A 23,884-nucleotide genomic window follows, 5' to 3' on the forward strand; every position below is an offset into this window, starting at 1 on the left:
AGACCAGTGTTGTGGTTTGAAAAAGATGGCATATTTTGAGGATAGCTGCCATTTGAACTTCCTATGAGGGGCGTGGAGTCTGGATTTCTTATCCTGCCATCTTGTTGGTGTCATTGTCTTCATTTTTATTTTCATTTTTCAGATAGCCACAGTTGTCCAAAATTGCCTGGTACCAAGGTAAATGGTGACTCAGCAAATGTCTAGTAACAAAAGGAATTATCTAGTGTTGGTAACAAGGATTATGCCCCAGATTGCCTGTAGAATCCCTAACTCAGTAGTCCTTGGCATGTTGCATGACACACACCACTGGGGTCACCTGTGAGGGTCTCTGAATAACCTTCACACTGTAATTCATTCCAATGGAACAAACATTCTCTGTGCAGGGCATAGCGTGTGTACTGCTGAAGAAGAGTGATAACACGAAGATACAGTGTCTTGATGTCAGAGAGTGCTTGGTAGAGTGTGACACGAATTCACAGAATCACGAAAGAGGATACCAGGCCAATGGGGGGAGCCCACAGCTGAGGAGGAAACCTCTGCTTAGAATGCAGAGGCAAAGAGGAAAGGCAGAGGTGTTTAGTGGACTGCTGTGGCGTGCATTGGGCAAGTCACACCCGCGGCCTGTCACGCATCTCGGGAAAGCAATTTAGAACAGGTGATAGTCATCAAACCCCCGGGCTGGTCCATGGAGCAAGGGTTTTCAATGTTTTTTCAGCATTTTAGAGAACTCAGAGAGTTTGTTAATGAAAGAAAAACCCTTCTGGAAATGGAAGAAGTAAAGTAGCAGTGTCTGTGCAGGCTGAGATGCTGGTGAACAATAAATTCCACGGCTACTGCAGTGGGCCTTCCAGGCTGTCCTGGGAACCTGGGATGCCAATTTCTTCCTTGAGCAAAGAACCTTTGGTAATGGGAACACAAAATAAAAATTTTGTATTTGGACAAATTCCACATATGCAACGGCATTCAGGTTTTCTTTATTATTATTATTTTTTCAGTCTTTAAAGTGTAAAAGCTTTGCTTAGTATCTCTTTCTGAACTAATGTTTCAAGACAGGTCATGATTTCTCCCCAAGGCAGTGATCATAAGCTAATCTTGGTTGGAAAACATCCAAGTATATAATCTCAGTAATGCTACTCTTATCTTAGTTCTTGTGAGTTAATCATTGGCAGTGAGTGTATTTTTTTTTTTTCCTGACTACGTGAAAACACACCCTTTCCTCCACAGGTTTTGTGCCCGTGTTTCTTCCGCCTGCTGTAGTACTGGGCTTGGACTCCAAGCAGCTGGGTTGCTCGGGGCTGCAGTTACCCAATGTCTCCTGCAGTTATGACCAGCCTCCTTCCTCTCTGTGTGAGCCTGCTACTGATGTCTGGCGTTGGCGAGGCAGGCAAGCTGCTGGTGGTTCCCATGGATGGGAGCCACTGGTTTACCATGCGCTCGGTCGTGGAGAAGCTCATCCAGAGAGGGCACGAGGTGGTTGTAGTCATGCCAGAGGTGAGTTGGCACCTGGGACAGTCGCTGAATTGTACAGTGAAGACCTACGCGACGTCTTACACTCTGGAAGATTTGGATCGTGAACTCTTGGATTTTGCCAAAACTCAGTGGAAAATTCGGGAAGACAGTATACTTTCCCTTAGCAAGAGTTCAGCCTACAATCTTTTTGAAATATTTTTTTCACATTGTAGGAGTTTGTTTAATGATAAGAAATTAGTGGAATACTTAAAAGAAAATTCTTTTGATGCAGTGTTTCTGGATCCCTTTGATATGTGTGGCTTAATTGTTGCCAAATATCTTTCACTCCCTTCCGTGGTGTTCACCAGGGGAATATTTTGCCATTATCTGGAGGAGGCTACACAGTGCCCCTATCCTCCTTCGTATGTTCCCAGAAATTTCTTAAGCTTCTCAGATGCCATGACCTTCAAGGAGAGAATTTGGAACCATCTCACTTACTTGCAGGAGCGTTTACTATGCTCCTATTTTTTCAAAAGTATCTTAGAAATTGCTTCTGAAGTTCTCCCAAAGCCTGTCACGCTATATGATCTCTTCAGCCACACATCAATTTGGTTGTTACGAACTGACTTTGTTTTGGAACATCCCAAACCTGTGATGCCCAACATGGTCTACGTTGGTGGCATCAACTGCCATCAGGCGAAACCTTTGTTGAAGGTAAGTTCTTTCTCCTTTAGCATGCAAAGAATAATATGTCTTTGGAAATATTTTTAAAAAGACTGCTGTTCAACTGTGATTTGTGATTTACTTTCATTGTTTCTAGTTTAACAAATGATCTTGTGCCAGCTCCTGGTTTTGGGGCGTTAGCAAAGCTTTCCTCATTGAGATGTACATGTATGCACTTGACCTCATTGTATGTTCTTTGCAAGCTGCACTTTTTAAATACTGGTTTTGGAAAAATAGTGAAAAACATAGTGTGAAAGCCAGTGTCCTTTTTTGCTTATTCTAAGACATAGCTTAGAAAATTCTATTAGTAGTTTTGTATGCGTCTGTTCACAGTATATATGCGTATCTGTAATGTACATTTTTATACTTGATTAAAATAAAATAAAATCTAATATCAGGATGGACATGCTGAACTTTATCATGCAGTTTTCACTTGCCAATTACAATCACATTGTAATGAATTTGAGAGTGTGCTTTCCTGCTGTTGGAAAGCCTCACCTTTCATATATAAGGACTGTAGCTTTTTGTACCCTTCGTTTTCTGGGCAAAAATATTGTGTGTAGCTGCTTCAGTTTTTACTTCCTATTTTCATAGCTGTCGGTTACTTATATTTCCTGTTTTGAGGATGACATAGGCATATTGTTCAATAGTTGTTAAAAATTATACATTTTGTTTACGTACTTTACATTTATTTATACTTATTGTTTATTCATGTATAAATACAAAAGATTTAATAAGTGACACAATAATATAGAAATACACATAGCTTGTGGCAAATCTTTTTTCCAATTTTTAAATTGATATAATGTGAACAAATTTCATGTATTTCTTTTTTTAAGATTTATTTTATTTATTTAAAAGAGTTGTAGAAAGAGGTAGAGACAGAGAGAGAGGTCTTCCATCCACTGGTTCACTCCCCAATTGGCCGCAGTGGCTGGAGCTGCGCCGATCCAAAGCCAGGAGCCAGGAGCTTCTTCCAGGTCTCCCATGTGCGTGCAGGGGCCCAAGGACTTGGGCCATTTTCTACTGCTTTCCCAGTCCACAGCAGAGAGCTGGATCGGAAGAGGAGCAGCTGGGACTAGAACTGGCTTCCATATGGGATGCCAGCGCTTCAGGCCAGGGCTTTAACCCGCTGTGCCACAGAGCCGGCCCCGACGTGTATTTCATATATACAGATTTAGGAGCATAGTGATACTTCCCACCCTACCCTCCCTCCTGACCATGGTCCCACCCATACTCCGTCTTTGTCCTTTTCTTATTCTTTTTTTTAATTTTTACAATGACATACTTTTTTTTACAATGACATACTTTCAGTTTATTTAATAATCATAAGCTCAACCCTCCTCTAAGTAAAAAATTTAACAAACTGTAAGAAGAAAAAAAACACTGTTTCTCAACAGTAGAGACAAGGGCTGTAAGCACTAGTCAATTTTGCTCCTGTACATTACATTTTTTTTTTATTATTTAACAGATAGAGTTAGACAGTGAGAGAGAAAGACAGACAGAGAGAAAGGTCTTCCTTCCTTTGGTTCACCCCACAAATGGCCGCTACGGCCAGAACCATGCCGATCCAAAGCCAGGAGCCAGGTGCTTCCTTCTGGTCTCCCATGCGGGTGCAGAGGCCCAAATACTTGGGCCATCCTCCACTGCCTTCTCAGGCCGCAGTAGAGAGCTGGACTGAAAGAGGAGCACCTGGGACTAGAACCCAGTGCCCATATGGGGTGCCGGCGCTGCAGGCGGAGGATTAACCAAGTGAGCCATGGCGCCAGCCCCAACATTTTTTTTACTCTTAGTTGTCACAGATCAGGGAAAGCATGATATTTGTCTTTTTGGGACTGGCATATTTCACTAAGTATAATGATTTCCAGTTGCATTCATTTTGTTGCAAAAGCCATGATTTCCATTCTTTTTTTATGGCTGGTCAGTATTCCATAATGTATATGTACCATATTTTCTTTATCCAATCATCAATTAATGGACATATAGGTTGATTCCATATCTTAGCTATTGTGAATTGAGCTGCAACAAACATGGGGTACAGATAACTCTTTTATATGCTGATTTCATTTCCTTTGGGTAAATTCCCAGAAGTGAGATGACTAGGTCATGTGGTACATCTATTTCAGATCTCTGAGTAATCGCCATATTGTCTTCCACAATGGCCATACTAGTTTACATTCCAACCAACAGTGGATTAGAGTACCTTATCCCCCACATCTTCACCATCATTTATTGTTTTTTTGATTTCTGTATGAGAGCCATTCTAATTGGGGTGAGGTAAAACCTCATTGTAGTTTTGATTTGCCTTTCCCTGATGGCTAGTGATCCTGAGCATCTTTTTATGTGTCTGTTGGCCATTTGAGTTTCATTTTTGAAAAATACCTGTTCAAGTCCTTTGCCCATTTCTTAACTGCATTGTTTATTTGGTTGTTGTGAGTTTCTTGAACTCATAGATTCTAGGTCTTTTTTTTTTTTTGACAGGCAGAGTTAGACAGTGAGAGAGAGACAGAGAGAAAGGTCTTCCTTCCGTTGGTTCACCCTCCAAATGGCTGCTATGGTGGTGCTGCGCCGATTCGAAGCCAGGAACCAGGTGCCTCCTCCTGGTCTCCCATGCGGGTGCAGGGCCCAACCACTTGGGCCATCCTCCACTGCCTTCCTGGGCTACAGCAGAGAGCTGGACTGGAAGAGGAGCAACTGGGACAGAATCTGGCGCCCCAACCAGGACTAGAACCTGGGGTGCTGGTGCTGCAGGCAGAGGATTAGCCTAGTGAGCCGTGGTGCTGGCCAGATTCTAGGTATTAATCCTTTATCAGTTGCATAGTTTGCAGATATTTTCTCCCATTCTGTCAGTTGCCTCTTCACTTGTGTTTCCTTCTCAGTGCAGAAGCTTCTTAGCTTGATGTAATCCCATTTGTCTTTTATTGCCTGTACTCCTGTGCTTCTAGAGTCTCTTCCAAGAACTCTTTTGCCTATGCCAATGTCTTGCAGAGGTTCCCCAATGAACCCTCTGTTAATTTGATGGTATTAGGTCTTAGATTTAGATCTGGAATTGTGTAGCACATCCTTTAATGGGCTATATTAAAGTCAGTCCAGGTTCTTATTTTTACTCAAAAAAAGTACACACTAGGAATTGAACTTCTATATTATTTTCTTTTTCTAGAGGTATGACATGTGTTTTCTAGTTAGTAATCTTCTACCAAACATTGTACTAAACCCAAGCAGATGGATTACAAGTAATGTTTTTTTTTCCTAGCCCTGCTCATGTTGAGCTTAACTGGGACACCATGTTGGCAGGAGAGATTGTTTGTTTTTTTTTTTTTTTTTGACAGGCAGAGTGGACAGTGAGAGAGAGAGACAGAGAGAAAGGTCTTCCTTTTGCCGTTGGTTCACCCTCCAATGGCCGCCGTGGTAGCACGCTGCGGCCGGCACACCGCGCTGTTCCGATGGCAGGAGCCAGGTGCTTCTCCTGGTCTCCTATGGGGTGCAGGCCCAAGGACTTGGGCCATCCTCCACTGCACTCCCTGGCCACAGCAGAGAGCTGGCCTGGAAGAGGGGCAACCGGGACAGGATCGGTGCCCCGACCGGGACTAGAACCCGGGCTGCCGGTGCCGCAAGGCGGAGGATTAGCCTAGTGAGCCGCGGCGCCGGCTGGCAGGAGAGATTTTGACAAGAAGAAATTGGTCTCTACCTACCCCAGCAGAAAACCCAACAAACTGATCTACACAGAAAGGACTGTGAGCGTCTGTGCACAAGCACACTGAGCACGCTGTAGGAACAGAAGAGCATTCAGTCCACTTCCAGCACACATTCACTGCTGCCCAGTCAAATTGGAACACTTCTGCTGTCATGGCAGTGACAACTGACAAGCACACGGCATATGACAGTTTTGTGTTTAAGTGGGTAATCACGGAAATTCCAATATTGTATCCACCAAATGATCCTGAGTGTTCCTCTATATAATTTTTTTAAAATAATGCTTAGAAGAGACTTTGAGAAGCGGTGAGACTACATCAGGACCAGTAGAAGACAAAGTGGTCATGACGACTACAGATGCAAGACAGTAAGTTGATATCCACATGCATCTCAGGTTAAAGGTCTCTCAGTTGACTCCTACAGCTGGACAAGCTATGATCATAGGAGATTTAGGAATCTTCAGACAGGCAGCTGGCTTGAGTAACACCCTAATCCAGGCGTAGGGAACATCCTTCATATGGGCTATATGACACCCATGAAATCATTTGAGTTGGCCTTGCCAAGGCAACTGCAGGCAGGAATCAAAATTCAATGAATCAATAGCAAGCTCATTTTTAAGTTGAGAATTTTGTGTGGCCCGCAAATGATGTTATAAATATCCAAATGACCCCTTGGCAGAACACAGTTCCCCACCTTTGCTAGACGAAGTAGCCCAGTAAGCTGTGGAGTTGAAACTCTGACCTACATGAACAAGAGCTATAGGTGCAAGAGAAAGATTCCTGCAGAGTCTGTTGGAACGCAGAGGATTTGTGATGGTGGGGGTTACTCCACACTGCTGATCCAGCATGTGTGTTGGGTAGAGCTGTCCCAGACCACTCTGGAGTGGTCTGACTCACAAAAACTCCTGAAGGAGGTGTCCGCTTGGGGAGGGAAGGGCGCCTATGGTTACTGAGTACAGGCACTGTTTCAGAAGACACAGATCTGGGAGGGCCAGGGCTTGTTTTGGACCCATAAGCCCTTGACATGAACAGAGTCAGTCTTTCCAAGATGCATTCATGACCTGAAGCATCTCTGAGCCTGTGGGAGGAGATGACATTAAGAAATGACCCCATTCATTGCATGGAGGTGGTACCTAAAACCATAAATTTTTCTGAGAAGCCGGCATAGGTGACAAGGATGGCACCACTAAACCATGGCTCAAGTCTAATCCTCAGCCTTCTTTATCTGTTCTGTAGTCTGGAAACGTTTCTTTAAAAGCCAGAAAATCCATCAACGTGAGTGTCTTGGTGAATGTGTCACCAGCCGCTTCCTGTTCATGATGATGTAATGTGAAAGCGCCCATATTAAACCCAGGAATTGGGCCGGTGCTGTGGTGTAGCAGGTAAAGCTGCTGCCTGCAGTGCTGGCATCCATATGGGTGCCAGTTCGAATCCCAGCTGCTCCACTTCCTATCCAGCTCTCTGCTATGGCCTGGAAAAGCAGTAGAAAATGGCCCAAGTCCTTGGGCTGCTGCACCAGGGTGGGAGACCCAGAGGAAGCTCCTGGCTCCTGGCTCTGGGATCCTGGCTTTGGATTGGTGCAGCTCCAGACGCAGCGGCCAATTGGGGAGTGAACCAGTGGATGGAAGACCTCTCTCTCTCTCTGCCTCTCCCTGTCTCTCTGTGTAACTCTTTCAAGTAAAATAAATAAATATTAAAAAAAAAACAGGAATCCACTCCAGCAGCTGCTCTTTCAGCTTCTTTTCTACCAAAGAAACCTATTATTAAAAGCCAGGTGTGTGGGGCTGGTGCTGTGGCTCAGGGAGATAAGCCACAGCCTGCAGTGCTGGCATCCCATATGGGAGCAGGTTTGAGTCCTGACTGCTGCATCGCCAATCCAGCTCCCTGCTAATGCACCTGGGAAAGCAGTGGAGGATGGCTCAAGTGCTGGGGCCCCTGCATCCATGGGGGAGACCTGGAAGAAGTTCCTGGCTTTTGGCTTTGGCCTAGCTGAACCCTGGCTATTGTGGCCATCTGGGGGAGCAAACCAGCAAATGGAAGACATCTATCTCTCTCTCTCTCTCTCTCTCTCTCTCTCTCTCAGTAATTATGCCTTTCAAATAAATAAGTATATCTTAAAAATAAATTTAGGTGTGAAAGAGTCCTTGTTCTCTTCAGTGTCTTTAAACTCCTGGTAGTCCTCATCCATGATGCTTCTATGTCAACTGAAACTCAACATCCATGATCATGTCCTCTTTTTCTAAAATAACTTATTTATTTATTTGGAAGTCAGAGTTACACCAATAGAGAAGGAGAGAGAGAGGGAGAGAGAGAGGGAGAGAGAGAGGGAGAGAGAGAGGGAGAGAGAGAGAGAGAGAGGTCTTCCTTCCATCTGCTGGTTCACTCCCCAAATGGCCACAACAGCCAGAGCTGTGCCAATCCAAAGCCAGGAGCCAGGAGCTTCCTCCAGGTCTTCCCATATGGGTGAAGGGGCCCAAGGACTTGGGCCATCTTCTATTGCTTTCCCAGGTCATAGCAGAGAGGTGGATCAGAAGTGGAGCAGCCAGGAATTGAACCAGTGCCCATATGGGATGCCAGAACTGCAGGCAGAGGCTTTACCTGTTACACCACAGTGCCGGCCCTGATCATATCCTCTTAAACACCAAGGCACAGCATCAAATCCTACATCAGGGTGGAGAAAGCTGGAGGGACGTGTGGTTGGACCGTGAAGCCAGGAGCAGTCCTTGCTGTCCAGGCCAGCCTGGTGGCTTTATGTAGAAACAGGAATTCCTGTCTGCTCTCCATCGCGTGTGCTGCAAACGGTTCTTTCTCCTGGGCCCAACAGGGTTTCATTTCTGGGTTAGTTGGATTGGTTAACTTTTCCCTAAGTGGTTGGATTTCAACTTGCTGAGACCTTTCCCAGCCTGAGCTAAATCTTTCTTCCACGTTATAAAATTCCTTATTCCCCCAATGGTGATAGCATTATGTATTGTTTACAGCGAGAACTCCAGTCTCTGTGGTGTATGATCTGTTTTTACATTTTTCTTGATAAATGTTGCACTGTCCCACACCATTGAACAAGAATGCTACTCTTCATCCATGGAGCTGAAATGCAGCTTTATTGTATTTTACACTTTTCTGCTTGCTTGCATCTGCTTCTGAACTCTTCAGTTTTGTCCCACTGACTGACTTACATGTTCATGCTGCCATGTGGTTAGTAGCTTTGACGTAGGATTAATGGCTGGTTGATTGAGCATATATCTCTCAACAGCATAGAGTAGTATCGTTGGTCTGTAGAGTCTCAGTTGGGATTCAGCCACTTGCAATTGAAGAAGTCTTGACAAATACAAGGGTAGGATCCTTGGCCACAGCAGGGCTATCATATTCAAGCTAATCTGATGTCTTATCTCAACTTATTATTTTATTAGCAAAGGAGTGTTCCTTATTATCATTTGCTCTGACTTCTTACACAGTTCAGTAGACCTTGGAACAGTCATATTCTCTCAGATATGGGCAGGTGCTTGGCCAGAGTGTCAGCCGACTAATGGGAATGTGAAGTGTTGTTTGCTCTAACGTGCAGTGAGATTGCCATTTGAGGCCTGTCAAAGTTAGGCATGACTGTCTGCTCTTGGCAGGACCAGCCATGGAATGCAGATTGTAGGACTCCGAGAGGCTGAGCCTGTTCAAAGGGCTTCTTTCCCCTTTATCAGAGCAGCACCAGGCACCACCCAGTTGTTGTGTGCACCACTGCCCTCTACCCAAGGGTGGGGCCAGCAGAGTTCAGAGTGGTTCACCTGAGATGTTTAGAAGTACGGAAAGATAGGCATGATTTTATATCACAGCTCCTATAATGATATATATAAAATATGAGTCATTGAACCATATAGTTTTAAATAAATATGTTAGTTATATATGAGGATACTTCAACGTGTTTGTGCAAATCTGGAAATAAAATATAATGTGCCTTTTCCATAAATGTTTGAAAACCTCTTGTATACATTTTGAAAACATGAGAAAGGTGTTATTTATCTAGTAAGTGATAGAGATTGATGAGGATTATATTTATATGTTTATTAATACAAGTAAAAAGCAAGCAAAATTCTCAAAGAGGAATTCAGATCTCAAAGAAGGGCCTTTGAAGAGAAGCCTAGGGTACAGTATTCCTACAAAAATAAATTTTCCTGAGAGACCTGTGGACAGTGTGTGTTTCTCCATCGCTGATCAGACCTGTCAGCTATTTCTTGGAAACCATGCATTGGCTGTGCCTTGCTAGAGACCACGGTTTGTAGTCTGAGTGGCATCTCTCTGGTGAGAAGCAGATGCCGCTGAGTGTCTACTCAACTGTGTGTGGGGTGGGTGGGTGGGCATGTGTTGTGTCTAGTATTTCAAGCCCAGCCTCAAGGGTTTTCCTGAGATCTCCTGTAAGAAAATATCTTTGAGTCTATGTATGGGAATTACAACCAAGGCTGTCATGAAATACTTTCAAAAAGATGAGAGATCACCATTCTGGAGAACACTGACATTGTTTTAATGGGAAACAGAACCAGCAACCGCTCCCGGTCTTTTTCCCTGTCTGGCATGCGCTGGTGGTGTTGGTGGCTGGGCCCGGCAGAAAGGTTTTAGGTTCTATCTGCATAGCTCAGTGCTATTCTCTCTCTGGAGCCTGGGGTGGGGTGCAGGTGCATGGCAGAAAAGGCCCCTGCTGCCTCACTGCCCGCAAACTCTGGCTCCATTCCAAAACCCGAAATTCAAATTTAGCTGTTAAAGGATAAGCTCAAGTCCTCCCAACCAAGATTTGTTTTTTCAAGATTTTATTACCAAACTGCTCAAACACACACAAAGGAGAGACTATACTGCCAGGAACAGGAACACCCATATGTCCATCTTTAGTTTATAATAATTTTCAATACTTTGGTGTATGTATCTACCTGCTTTGTAACTTTATGGTTTTTAAAATATTTATTTATTTGAAAGTTAGAGTTAAACAGAAGGAGAGGCAGAAGGAGAGAGAGAGAGAGTGAGGGAATTTTTATTTGCTGGTTCACTTCTCAAATGGCTGCAGTGGTCAGGATGTGGGGTGTCAGGGGCCCAAACACGTGCAGCATCTTCTGTTGCTTTCCATGGGCCATTAGCAGGGAGCTGGATTAGAAGTGGAGTGATCGGGACATGAACTGGCATTCATATGGGGTGATTTACCAGCTACACCACAATGCTGGCCCATGAAATAGTTAATTTTATGTTGTATGTGCTTTACTCTCTCTCTCTCTCTCTCTCTCTCTCTATATATATATATATATATATATACATTAAAGAACACTTGAGCAGATGATGTGTTTGAACAAGGATACAAATGTATTTTGTCATGTTGAATGATTTCTTCTAGCACTGTATTACACTAATCTACAGCAGGTCCTTTTCTTTTAAAAATTCTGTAGGATTTAAGTTCAATCTGTCTTTCCTACCACAAGAGCCCATTATAGTGGGTGGGGCCAACACCTATTACCACAGCCTTCTTTCGATAGGGTTTTTGCATCAGTATTAATCAAGGATATGGGTCTGAAATTTTCTCTTCTAATGTTCTTGTGTAATTTTGTATCAGAGTAACGCCATTCTCATAGAAAGAGTTTGGGAGTATTCCATCATTTTTGGTTTTTTTGGGGGAAAGATTGGTTTTAGTTCTTTAAATGAACTTAACCATGAAAAGATCAGTTCCCGGAGTTTTCTTTAATGAGAGACTTTATTACTGGCCCAATGCTTGCTGATTATTGATCTGTTGAGATTGTCTGTCCCTTCATGAGTCAGTCTGGGTAGGCTGTGTGTCTGGGGTTTATCCATTTCTGCTAGATTACCCAATTTTTTTCATGTAATCATTCAGATAGTCTATATTGTGCTTCACATTTCTTTGCTATCCATAATAATATCTCTTCTCTAATTTTTTCATTTCATTTATTTAAGTCTTCTTTGATAACATAGCTGAGGTTTTCTCAATTTTATGTATTTTTTCAGAAAACCAAATGTGTTTATAGTTTGTATTGTTTTTCCTTTTACCTATTTCTTTTGTTTCTGCTTTCACCTTTATTATTTCTCTCCTGCTAATTATGGACTTGTTTTGTTTTTTTCCTTGTTCTTTGAGATGTAATGTTTAACTTTTTAAATCTGAGATCTTTATGTCTTTTAATAGAGGTTTTTATGGCTATAAATTTTTGTCTTAGAATTGCCTTGCTGTATCCCATAAATTTTGGTATGTTGTGTTTCTGTTTTTGTTCATCTTAAGGTATTCTAAAATTTTTCTCTCCATATCATTATTGATCAATTGTTGCTTAAAAGTATGTTGTTTACTTGTCATGACTTTGACAATTTTCCAAAATTCCTCTGTTCTTGATTGTTAGTTTCATATCATTGTGCCCAAAGGTGATATTTGATGTAATTGCAGTAATTACAATATTCTCAAATTTTCCAAAGCTTGCTTTGTACTCTCCGGTGTGACCCCTCCTGGAGAATGCCATGTACTTGAGAGGAATGCATATTCTGTTCTGTTGGACGGAATGTTTTGTATATGTCTGTCAGTTCCATTTGATCTAACATGTAGTTCAAGTTGTATATTAGTTTCCTGTTTGGATGGTCTGTACCTTGTTTTTTTTTTTTTTTTTAAGATTTGTTTTATTTATTTGACAGAGTTACAGAGAGGGGTGGAGGGGGGAGAGAAAGAGAGAGAGAGACAGAGAGAGAGAGAGGGAGGTCTTCCAGCTGCTGGTTCACACCCTAAATGGCCACAACGGCTGAGCTGACTGAAGTCAGAAGCCAAGAGCTTCTTCTAGGTCTCCCATGTGGGTGCAGGGGCCCAAGCACTAGGGCCATCTTCTACTGCTTTCCCAGGCCATAGCAAAGAGAGCTGGATTGGAAGTGGAGCAGCCAGGACTCGAACCGGCACCCATATGGGATGTTAGCACTGCTGGCCAGGGGATTTAACCCATTGCACCACAGCGCTGGCCTCATGTACCTTGTTAAAAGTGGGGTATTCTATCCTCTGGTATTACTGTGTTGCAATCTGTCTCGCCTTTCAAATCCTTCAATAATTAATTAATTATTTTTAAAAGATTTATTTATTTATTTGAAAGAGTTACACAGAGAGAAGAGAGGCAGAGAGAGAGAGAGAGAGAGAGAGAGAGAGAGAGAAAGAGAGAGGTGTCTTCCATCTGATGGTTCACTCCCCAATTGGCTGTAATGGCTAGAGATGCACCGATTGGAAGCCAGGAGCCAGGAGCTTCTTCCTAGTCTCCCATGTGGGTGCAGGGGCCCAAGGACTTGGACTATATTCTGCTGCTTTCCAAGGCCATAGCAGAGAGCTGGATCAGAAGTGGAGCTGCCAGGTCTCAAACTGGTGCCCGTATGGAATGCTGGCGCTCCATGCCAAGGCATTAGCCCTCTGCGCCAGAGCGCCGGCCCCCCAATATTTAATTTATATAGACAGGTGCTCTGTTGTGGGTATATTTGGTTGTTATTTTACCTTGTTTTATCCTCTTGATGAGTTGACCCTTTATCATTATGTGATGCTTGTATTTGTCCCTTTGAATGGTTTTCGAATTGCAGCCAGTTTTCTCCGAGAGACAATAGCTGCCCTTGCTCTCTTGGTTTCCACTGTGCAGACACCTGTCCTCCTGTCCCCTGTGATGCAGGCTGTGTGCCCTTTTCATTCAGTTGAGGTCTTGCAGGAAGAATGTCATCAAGCCTTGTTTTCCTCTCCGCTCAGCCACTATGTTCCTTTACTGGAGAATTTAATCCATTTCTATTCTAAGTACTTGTTGAAATGGAAGGATTGCCTGTGTCATAGACCCATTGCCTTCTCCGCCTCCCTCTACATCTGTCTGTCTTGTGACTTGGTGGTTTTCTGCCATGGTGTGGTTTGGGTCCCTTCCATTTTGCACTGTTCATCTGGTCCAGATTTCCGTTTTGTGGTTGCTGAGAGGCCTATGTAGAACATCCTGTCACAGTCCCTTTCAAGTTTGCGAAAACTTAACTTTGATTGCATACAACAAGCCTATACTTTCACTTCCCCCTCCATTTCAAGAAATGATTTTGTCTGGTGTACCTTCTGACAGTTTATCCTAGCTGTAGTTTTGTCTTTAAGTCTTTGTACTAGGGATAACATTCCCTTATAACCATATCATCACCCTCCTAGAGCGTTCTGAATATGGCTTTGTTTTAATCATACCATTGGATTTTTCTTTCATATGTTTTGTTATTAGTAGCTTTTGATTTCAGCGTAAAGAATTCCCTTCAGCAATTCCTGACAGAGGTCAAGCCTATGTCTCCCTGCTTCTCCACAGACTACAGAGCTGGGAGTCTCCCTGCCTAGGTGGGATTGTTGGCTGTGCTTTTTTGCAGAGTGGAGCCACTGTGTGACTTCCGGGGTCAAGCCAACCTAGCTTTTTTGGTTCCCCTAAACCTTCGGGAGTAGGAGTCTCTCGGCCTGGGAGAATCACTGTGCTGGGCTCTGAGCCCAGGCAGGGAGCAGAACCGTCCAGGGACTCAAACAGGAGAGGCTGTTTTCCACCATGTTTCTAAACATGACCAGCTCAGCATAGCAGGTGCTCTGTGGAGTTGGTGGGGTCTCTGATAAGGTGCGGCAGCCGGCAGGAGCACCGGGGCATGACCGAGACCCATGAGCTGGCTGTGCTGACCGCTGCTTCGTGTCTGTGTCTGCCATTGCTTCCCATGAGGTAAGGCTGGGTAGCCTGCTTGGGGACCATCTCAGGGTCTACGGTGGCTGGATGACTTCTGCAAGTCATCTTTTCCTCCTGTAGATACTGCAGGCCCAGAGGAACCCTCCATGTTGGAGGTTGTGCTGTGTTGGAAGGGGGAGAGACAGCATGGTCATAGAAAGAGGTTCTTCCTCTTATAAAACAGATTTCATTTGGTGCTGCAGACCACATGGCTGTCTCTAACTTGTTTCCAAGTGTTCTGGTTTTAAAAGGATATTGTAGTTTGTGGATAGCTGCTGTTTTAACTTTGAGGAGGGAGTGGAATCTGAGATTTCTTTTTTTTTTTTTAAGATTTATTTATTTGAAAGAGTTACAGAGAGACAGAAAGAGATAGGGAGCAGGGGAGAGAGGTCTTCCATCTGCTAGTTCACTCCCCAAATGGTCATAACAGCCAGAGGCAGGCCAATCTGAAGCCAGGAGGCAGGAGCTTTTTCTGGGTCTCCCACGCAAGTGCAGGGGCCCAAGCGCTTGGGCCATCTTCTACTGCTTTCCCAGGCCATAGCAGAGAACTGGATCAGAAGTGGAGCAGGTGGGACTCGAACCAGCACCCATATGTGATGCTGACACTGCAGGTGGCAGCTTTACCTGCTACACCATAGCACCAGTTCCCTCTGAGATTTCTTATTCTGCCAACTTGCTAATGTCACTGTCCCGGTTTTTATTTTTGAAAGACAATTACCTGAAAGTGCCCACTACCAAGGTAAATGGTGGCAGGCACCGCGGCTCACTGGGCTAATCCTCTGCCTTGTGGCGCTGGCACACCGGGTTCTAGTCCCGGTTGGGGCACCGATCCTGTCCTGGTTGCCCCTCTTCCAGGCCAGCTCTCTGCTGTGGCCAGGGAGTGCAGTGGAGGATGGCCCAAGTCCTTGGGCCCTGCATCCCATGGGAGACCAGGATAAGCACCTGGCTCCTGCCATCAGATCAGCGCGGTGCGCTGGCCGCAGCACGCTACCGCGGTGGCCATTGGAGGGTGAACCAATGGCACAGGAAGACCTTTCTCTCTGTCTTTCTCTCTCTCACTGTCCACTCTGCCTGTCAAAAAAAAAAAAAAAAGGTAAATGGTGACAGAGCAAATGTGTAGCAACAGGGTGTTCCAGAAGGAGTTATCTTGTGCTGGTAATAGAGTATGCCCAGGTTGGTTGGAGAATCCCTAAGTCCTCCTTGGCATGTTACATGACACACATCAGTGGGGTCACCTGTGAGGGTCTCTAGATAACCTTCACACTGTAATTCATTCCAATGGAGCATTCTCAGTGCAAGGCATAGCACATGATAACATGAAGATATGATGGCCAGACATTGGGATGTGCTCAGTAGTGTAGCAGGCAAAGTCACAGAATCTTGAAGGAGTACACCAGGCCAATCGGAGTAAGTGCACAGAGAGAGAGAGAGAGAGAGAGAGAGAGAGATCTTCTATCCACTGGTTCTCTTCCCAATGACCACAAAGCTAGGACTGGGCTAGGCTGAGCCAGGAACCTGGAACTCCATCCTGGTCTCCTACATGGGTGGCAGGGACCCAAGTATTTGGGCCATCTTCCACTGTTTTTTCCCGGGTGCATTCGCAAAGAGCTGGATCTGAGGTGGAGGAGCTGGGAATTGTTGCTCATATGAGTTTCCAGTTTCTCAGGCAGCAGCTTAACTCACTGTGCCACAGTTCTGGCCCCATTGCGTGGACTTTTTTGCAGAGTGGAGCTGTTGCTTTACTTCCCAAAGAAGAAGGGCTGCCCCTTTTGGTTATCTAAGATCCACAGATATGGGAGTTTCCCTGACTGCTGGGTTATTGGCTGGGATTTTTAGATGAGTGGAGCTGCTGCTTGACTTTCTGGATCAAACTGTGCAAGTCTTTAGTTTTTTTTAAAATAATGGGCAAAGGCAAGCATCTCCCTATCTAAGGGGGTGGTTGGGTGGGCTTTGAGGGTGGACTGGGATACTAACAGCATAGAGACTCAAGCTAGGTTGAATTTCCTCTCTTGCTTCTCAATGTGACCAGCTCAGATTTATGGGTATGCTTAGTTTGTCCGATATCTGATCAGGTGCCACAGTTGGCAGGAACTGGGAGGTACCACCAAGATTCAGTATGACTGCTGTCTCCTTTCTTTGTTACCATTTGATGCCAGGTGGTGCATCCACACACTTATTCTATGAGGATACTTTAAAATATCAATGGAAAGATGGGATGAAAGATAAGTTAATCATGTTGTAAAAACCATCAAAATACATATGAGAGGACTTAAAAAAGTTTATGGAAAATGCATATTAGAAAAAACCATGCATGAGTTCCAAACTTTTTAAAGCAGGAGTGGATGTTGCCTGCATCCCTCATCGGTGTGCCTGGATTCCATTCCCCACCTTGATTGCTGAATCCAACTTCCTGCCATTGCAGAGCCTGGGAGGCAGGAGATGATGGCTCAAGTGTCTTTGTACCTGCCACACCAAAAGAGGGACCTGGGTTGCATTACTACCTCTTTGCTCTGGCCTCGACTGTTGTCAGCATCTGGGGAGCAAACTGGTAGATGGGACCTTTGTCTGCCTCTCTGAAAGAATTTAAAAATGTGTTTGTACCAAAATAAGTACATGTTTTAATTCATTTCCCACAAACTCCTTGAAGTCCCTTTGTATTACTCCCTAAGAAGTGAGACAAGAGTGGGCTTCCTGGGAAACCCCCCAGGAATGCTAGGGAGATCCTCCCCATCTGGGTTTGCAGGACTTGTAGTTACCCAAAGGATTATCTGGTTTGTGAATGGTTAGTTGCCAGGTGAACTTTCCGTAGAAGGTAGTAGAACCTGAGACTTCCTATTCTACCATCTTTCTGATGCCATTCTCTCTATTTTGACTTTTTAAAGACAATCTTCTGAAAGTTCCACAGTAAGCAGGGGGGATGTTGACTAAGCAAAACCTCATGATAGTCAGCGTATCCCAGGGGGAGTCGCTGTGTGCACCTGTGAAAGATGATGCTGTTAGGTGGCTGCAGGCTCCTCACGTGTTCCCTGACATAAACCTGTGGGCTAGAAAATCTGCCCAGTTAAACTCAGCCCCTGCTGCAAACATTCCTTGTGAACTTTCGCTGTGCAAGGCGGAGCTTGCGCACTGCAGAAGGACGATGAACACAGGAAGATGCATTCTTGGGCCCTAAGGATTGCTCAGGGCGTACAGGAGACAAATACTGAGCTTCCCGGGGAAGGGCACGCGGTCCATGTGGCTGTGCCCACAGCAGAGGCATAAACCACTGTTGAGAACACAGAAACACAGAGGCGAGAGAGGCAAGCATGGGGCAGGTGACCATTAATATGTCCACATATCTAGGGAAAGTGGCTTAAAATAGATGACAGTCACCATAAATAAGAGTGTCAATTGTTAAAGATCAACAACAGGAGTCACTGTGCACTTGCTCCCCATGTAGGACCTCTGTCCTTAATGTGTTATACTATGAAATTTAATGATAAAACTAGTCTTCAAACAGTACTTTATACTTTGTATGTCTGTGTGGGTGCAAACTTACAATCTTTACTTAGTATAGAGTTGATCTTCTGTATATAAAGATATTTAGAAATTAATCTTAATGAAGAATGGGATGGGAGAGAGAGTAGGAGGTGGGATGGTTTGCAGATGGGAGGGTGGGTATGGGAAGAAGAACTGCTGTAATCCAAAAGTTGTACTTTGGAAATTTATATTTATTAAATAAAAGCTTTCTATAAAAAATACAATAAAAAAATAGATGACAGTCACATTCCATCAACCCCCCATGATGGCCAGGGGAGGTGGGATGGTCATGGTTATTTCAGCCTTTTGGAGGTCTCGTAGGGTATGGAAATGGAAGAAGGAGCTTGCTAAAAATAGAAGAGGACAAGCATGGCAAGCAAGCTTGTCCACAGCAACTCCCTGCCAGGGAGGAGTCAGTCTCCTTCCCCCTGGGAACCTGGGAGAGGAACCGATTTCTTGGAGGAAAGAACCTTTGATAATTTGAAGGACCCCCCCCCCCCAATTTGCCTTTGGGCAAGTTGCAGAAATGCAAGCTTTATTCAAATTCATTTTCTGTTTAATCTTTCTATGTCTCCAAAGTCCAACAGCATTGCTTAATAACACTTTCTAAACTCACCTTGAAATCCAGGATGTGATCTTTCCCCAGGGCATAGTTCAAAAGCTACTCTTGTCTGGAAAGCATACAAACGCACATATTAAGAACGCCTCTCCTTGACTGTCATGTGATTCATAAATAAATCATTGTTTTAACCTGGAGGAAATTTTGTTTTAACCTGGAGGAAAATTTGCCCTTTCCTGGGGCAGGTTTTGTGCCGGTATTTCTTCTGCCTACTGTAGTATTGAGCTTGGACTCCTTGCAGGTGCGTTGCTTTGAGCTGCGGTTACCGATGGCTCCTGCAGTTGTGAGCGGCCTCCTTCCTTTCTGTGTGTATCTGCTGCTGACTTCAGGTGCTGGCGAGGCAGGCAAGCTGCTGGTGGTTCCCCTGGGTGGGAGCCACTGGTTGACCATGCGCTCAGTTGTGGAAAAACTCATCCAGAGAGGGCACGAGGTGGTCGTAGTCATGCCAGAGGTGAGATGGCAACTGACACAATCTCTGAATTGTACAGTGAAGACCTACGTGACATCTTACACTCTGAAGGACTTGAACCGTGAGTTCATGGTTTTTGCCAAAACTCAATGGAAAATTCGGGAGAATAATTTATTTTATTTAGTAATGGGTTCATCCAGAGGAATTTATGAAATGATGTTTTCACATTGTAGGAGCTTATTTAACGACAAAAAATTAGTGGAATACATAAAGCAGAATTCATTTGATGCCGTGTTCCTGGACCCTTTTGATATGTGCGGCTTAATTGTTGCCAAATACTTTTCACTGCCCTCCGTGGTCTTCGCCAGGGGAGTATTTTGCCATTGTCTTGAGGAAGCTACGCAGTGCCCCTATCCTCTCTCTTACGTGCCCAGAAGTTGGTTGGCATTCTCAGATGTCATGAGCTTCAAGGAGAGAGTTTGGAACCATCTCATCCACTTGGAGGAGCGCTTAATATGCTCCTATTTTTTAAAAAATGCCTTAGAAATTGCTTCTGAAGTTCTCGAAACGCATGTCACACCCTATGATCTCTTCAGCCACACATCAATTTGGTTGTTACGAACTGACTTTGTTTTGGGATATCCCACGCCTGTGATGCCCAACATGTTCTACGTTGGTGGCATCAACTGCCAGCAGGGGAAACCTTTGTCGAAGGTGCGTTGTCTTCCTGTCCCTGGGTTTTGGTACTTAAAAACACTCACAAGACTTCTTATTCCACTGATTAGTCATTTACCTTTGTTGCAGTCAGAGTTTCTTTCTGGTATAATGAGTTATTTGGCCAATTCCTTTAAGGGTGTATTAGCAAATTTTATCCTGCTGCTCTAGCTTATAGTGATGTATATACAACATATGAAATTGCATATAATTTCTAGGTTTCATTTTAATACTGGCTTTGCAAAGCACTGCAAACCACAGTGAGAGCTGAAAATTCCCTTTTTTATTCCTATACTGACCTTCATAAAAATGCTTTCAGCACCCCTATATGTATATTTTCCATTGTTTTTAGAATTTTTATGTATGTATACATATATAAAATGTGTTTCCAATGGAAACTCACACCTGCTGTTTTAACGTCTAGCATCAAGCTGTTCTTTGCCTTGCAGTTCTTACTTGCCAGTAGAACAGAGATGGCATTTTTTTAAAGATTGCTCTATTTATTTCAAAAGTAGAGTTGCATAGGGAGAGGGAGAGGGAGAGGGAGAGAGAGAGAGAGAGAGAGAGAGAGAGAGAGAGAGAGAGAGAGATCTTTCATCTGCTGGTTCATTCCCCAGATGGCTGCAACAAACCAGGAGCCAGGAGCTTCATCCAGGTCTCCCACGTGGGTGCAGGGGCCCAGGTACTTGAGCCTTCTTCTGCTGATTTCCCAGGCACATTATCAGGGAGGTGGATCAGAAGTCGAACAGCTGGGACTCGAACAGGCATCCATAAAGGTTGCCAGTGCTGCAGACAACAGATTAACCTGCTGCGTCACAGTGCTGGTCTCTACAAATCGTATTCTAATATAGCAGTGCATGTATCACATTTTGCCCATCCATTCATCTGTGGGTGGACACTTGGGTTTCTTCTTGGACTTATTGGCTTTTTTTAAATAATTCTATGCCAGTAATACTATGATCATGATGTATAACCTCATGGACTTTCTTTTTGGTTACTGTTAAACCAGCTTTGCATTCCTGGGATAGTCACTAATTATGGTATGTTATCTTTTCACATATTACATATTTTTATATATTATTGAATGTGATTTACTAAAATTTTGCTTAGAGTATTTGCATCTATAGTCATGAGGGTTCATAGTTTTCCTTTCTTGTGGCAACTTGATTTGGTTTTGGTATTGTGCTAATCCTGATCTCTTAGATTGAATTGAGAAATTCCTTGTGCTTTTACTTTGTGTAATAGATTGTGGGGAATTGGTATTATTTCCTCCTTTAGCTTGTTAGAATTCATTAGTGAAGTCATCTGGGCTTGAATTGTTATTTGTAGGGAATTTTGAATTATCAATTTAATTTGAATGTATTTGATAGAGGTTATTTCTTCTGTGAAGTTATTTCATCTAAGTTGTAGGTTACTGACATAAACTTGTTTGTGATATTCCTTTACTATCATTTTAACATTTGTAGAATCTCTAATGATATCATGTGTCTCATTTCAGATGTTGATAATAAATTTCTCCTCTCTCTTTTCTAATTAGTCTCTCTGTAGCTTTACCAAGATAACTGATCTTCTCATAAAGAATCAACTTTCGTTTCCATTACTTTTCTCTGTTCTGTTCCCATTTTTTACTTCATTGATGTTTTCTTTGAGTTCTCTCTGATCTACTCTTGACAAGGTAGGTCACACTCAATGACGTTTCTCTCTTTAAGAAATTACTACTTTGGGGCCCAGCGCTGTGGCATGGTGGGTGAGACCACTGCCTGCAGTGCTAGCATCCCACATGGGAACCGGTTCAATCCTGGCTGCTCCACTTCTGACCCAGCTCTCTGCTCCTACATGAGGAAGCAGTGGAAGATGGCCCGAGTTCTTGGGCCCCTGCATCCATATGGGAGAGCCAGAAGAAGCTCTTGGCTCCTGGCTTCAGATCAGTACAGCTCTGGCCATTGTGGCCAGTTGGGGGGTGAACCAGCAGATGGAAGACCTCTCTCTCTCCCTCTTTGCCTCGCCTTCTCTCTCTGTGTAACTCTGACTTTTTGATAAATAAATAAATATTTTTTAAAAAAGAAATTACTTCTTTTTAAAAATTGCAAGGAGACAACTTACAAGTATATACATTTATAGAGTACAAAGTGATAATGTGATCCATGAAAACAGTGTGGAATAATTTAATCAAGCAAATAAGCATCATGACATCAAATACTTAAATTTTTGTGGTGAGGACATGTAAAACATATTCTGTTAGCAATTCTGAAATGTACAAAACTTCGTTATTAACTGTAGCCACCATACTGTGCAACAAATCTTAAAAAAACGAAATAATTTGGTTTGAGATTTGGTGCCTTACACCCGGGTACCGACTCCAGCCGCCCAGATTCTGGCCCTATGGTAATGGCAGAGGGGACGGCAGTGGTGAGGGACCAGGCCGGGTGCCAGGGTGCAGGATTTCTATAATTGGCCCGATTAATTCTTTGATGAAATCGACAGTATCAGCAGTATATTCAACAGAACATAAGAGCAGATTGCTCCAATAGTGAAAAAATTCTTGAGCCTTCTGGAGGCCAAGATGAAGGTATATGGAAGTCTGAACATTTAAGGCAATTTTGTTGAGCTAAATGGACTTGCTGTCGATCTTCAGAGTGAATGCCATCCAGATACTTGTACTCAAATGACAGCAGCTGAACAATGGATTTTTCTGTGTGCAGCTCATAAAACTCCCAACGAGCCTCCTGCTCTAAACTGTGCTAGACATACTGTTGATGGTGCTGTGTGTCTTCAGGATAGCAAGAAATATTTTCCTAGCAGGATTAGCATAAAGGAATCAAAACTAGGGTGAGTATGCCCTAGGATTTACAGAATATTTTCTCCTACTTATTTTCATCACTAGCAATATTTGATGACTATGAAATGAAAATGAAACATTTTTGTGTCATCCGTTTACTAAATTTGTGACGAAATACAATTTGATGTCCAAGGATAGCCCGATTGTACTAATTCAGTTGCTGGAGAAAGTAAAGCAAGAAGAGAATCATACATAAAAATGTACTGATCACATAATTAACATTAATTATGTACTGTATGTATCATTCTAGGCACCTCAGTCATGTATCCCTCTTATAGCTTCTTTGGTTAGTACAGGTTTTTGTATGCTGTGTGTTGCCTTTAAAAATAGGAAATACTCTAAGTTATTCATGAACTGTATATTCACCAGTGTGGCACTCATGGTTTTTAAATAAGATTAGTATTATCTATTTATAATGCTTATTAATAAAAGAATTTACAGTTTGGTAAAATTGCTAAACAATCATTGGATTATAATCTTCATCAAATAAACCCATCTATAAAATGATGAGTAAGCTTGAGGTGTCACACAAGCCATTAACTAAAGAGATAGCATGTTTTTCTGGGTAAGGATTTTGAAACACATTTTGAATAATGTGACAGTGTTAATGGGTAGATAAAATGATTTTTTTCATATTCAAAAAATATTCTTTGTTCAAGGCTGAATAGTATCCCACTGTATATAAAGAACACATTTTAAAATTTATTCATCCATGGATGGACACTTTAATTGATTCCATATTGTGGCTATTGCAAATAGTGCTTTAATTAACATGGGAGTGCAGCCCTATCCTTGGCAAATGATTTCAGGTTTTTTTTTTGGGTAAATACTCAGAACAAGGATTGCTGGATCATGTGGCAATTCTATTTTCTAGTTACAAGTTTTAAAAATATTTTGAGAGAGAGAGAGAGCTCTCTGCTGGTTCATTCCTTGAATGCCTGCAGTGGTCGGTCCTGGGCTAGTGTGAAGCTGTGAGCCGGGACTCCACCCAGGTCTCCCAAGTGGCTGTCAGGAACTCGATCACTTGAGGCATCTCTGCTGCCTCCAGAGTCAGGGACAGGAGCTAGGGATCAAACCAGGTCCTTTGACATAGGATGCAGGCATCCGGATCAGTGTCTTCATTGCTAAACCAAACACCTGCTCCTTTACTTTTAGTTTTCTGAGGGATCGGCATACATTTTCCACAATGACTGTACTTACGACATTCCCGTCAACAAG

The 23,884-nt window shown here is 43.3% G+C and overlaps 2 protein-coding genes and 1 pseudogene across 2 annotated transcripts in view; all 3 read left to right on the forward strand.

Annotated features, from left to right (window-relative positions):
* The window catches only part of LOC133761011 (UDP-glucuronosyltransferase 1-6), a 215,355-nt gene that overhangs the window by 22,475 nt on the left and 168,996 nt on the right, over positions 1-23,884 (forward strand). The window contains exon 3 of the mRNA XM_062193681.1: positions 1,225-2,163. Within this exon, the coding sequence (XP_062049665.1) occupies positions 1,309-2,163 (855 nt within the window). The 5' untranslated portion in view covers positions 1,225-1,308. The remainder of the gene's footprint in view (positions 1-1,224; positions 2,164-23,884) is intronic.
* LOC133757238 (UDP-glucuronosyltransferase 1A10-like) lies at positions 18,775-19,998 on the forward strand. The gene is made up of 2 exons (XM_062187793.1): positions 18,775-19,827; positions 19,966-19,998. Exons 1-2 carry the CDS (start codon positions 18,973-18,975, stop codon positions 19,996-19,998), a joined length of 888 nt encoding a protein of 295 aa, XP_062043777.1. The 5' UTR covers positions 18,775-18,972.
* On the forward strand, positions 22,210-22,862 carry LOC133757339 (MOB-like protein phocein; annotated as a pseudogene).

This window comes from Lepus europaeus, chromosome 1, assembly GCF_033115175.1.
Source record: "Lepus europaeus isolate LE1 chromosome 1, mLepTim1.pri, whole genome shotgun sequence".
Lineage (NCBI taxonomy): Eukaryota > Metazoa > Chordata > Mammalia > Lagomorpha > Leporidae > Lepus > Lepus europaeus.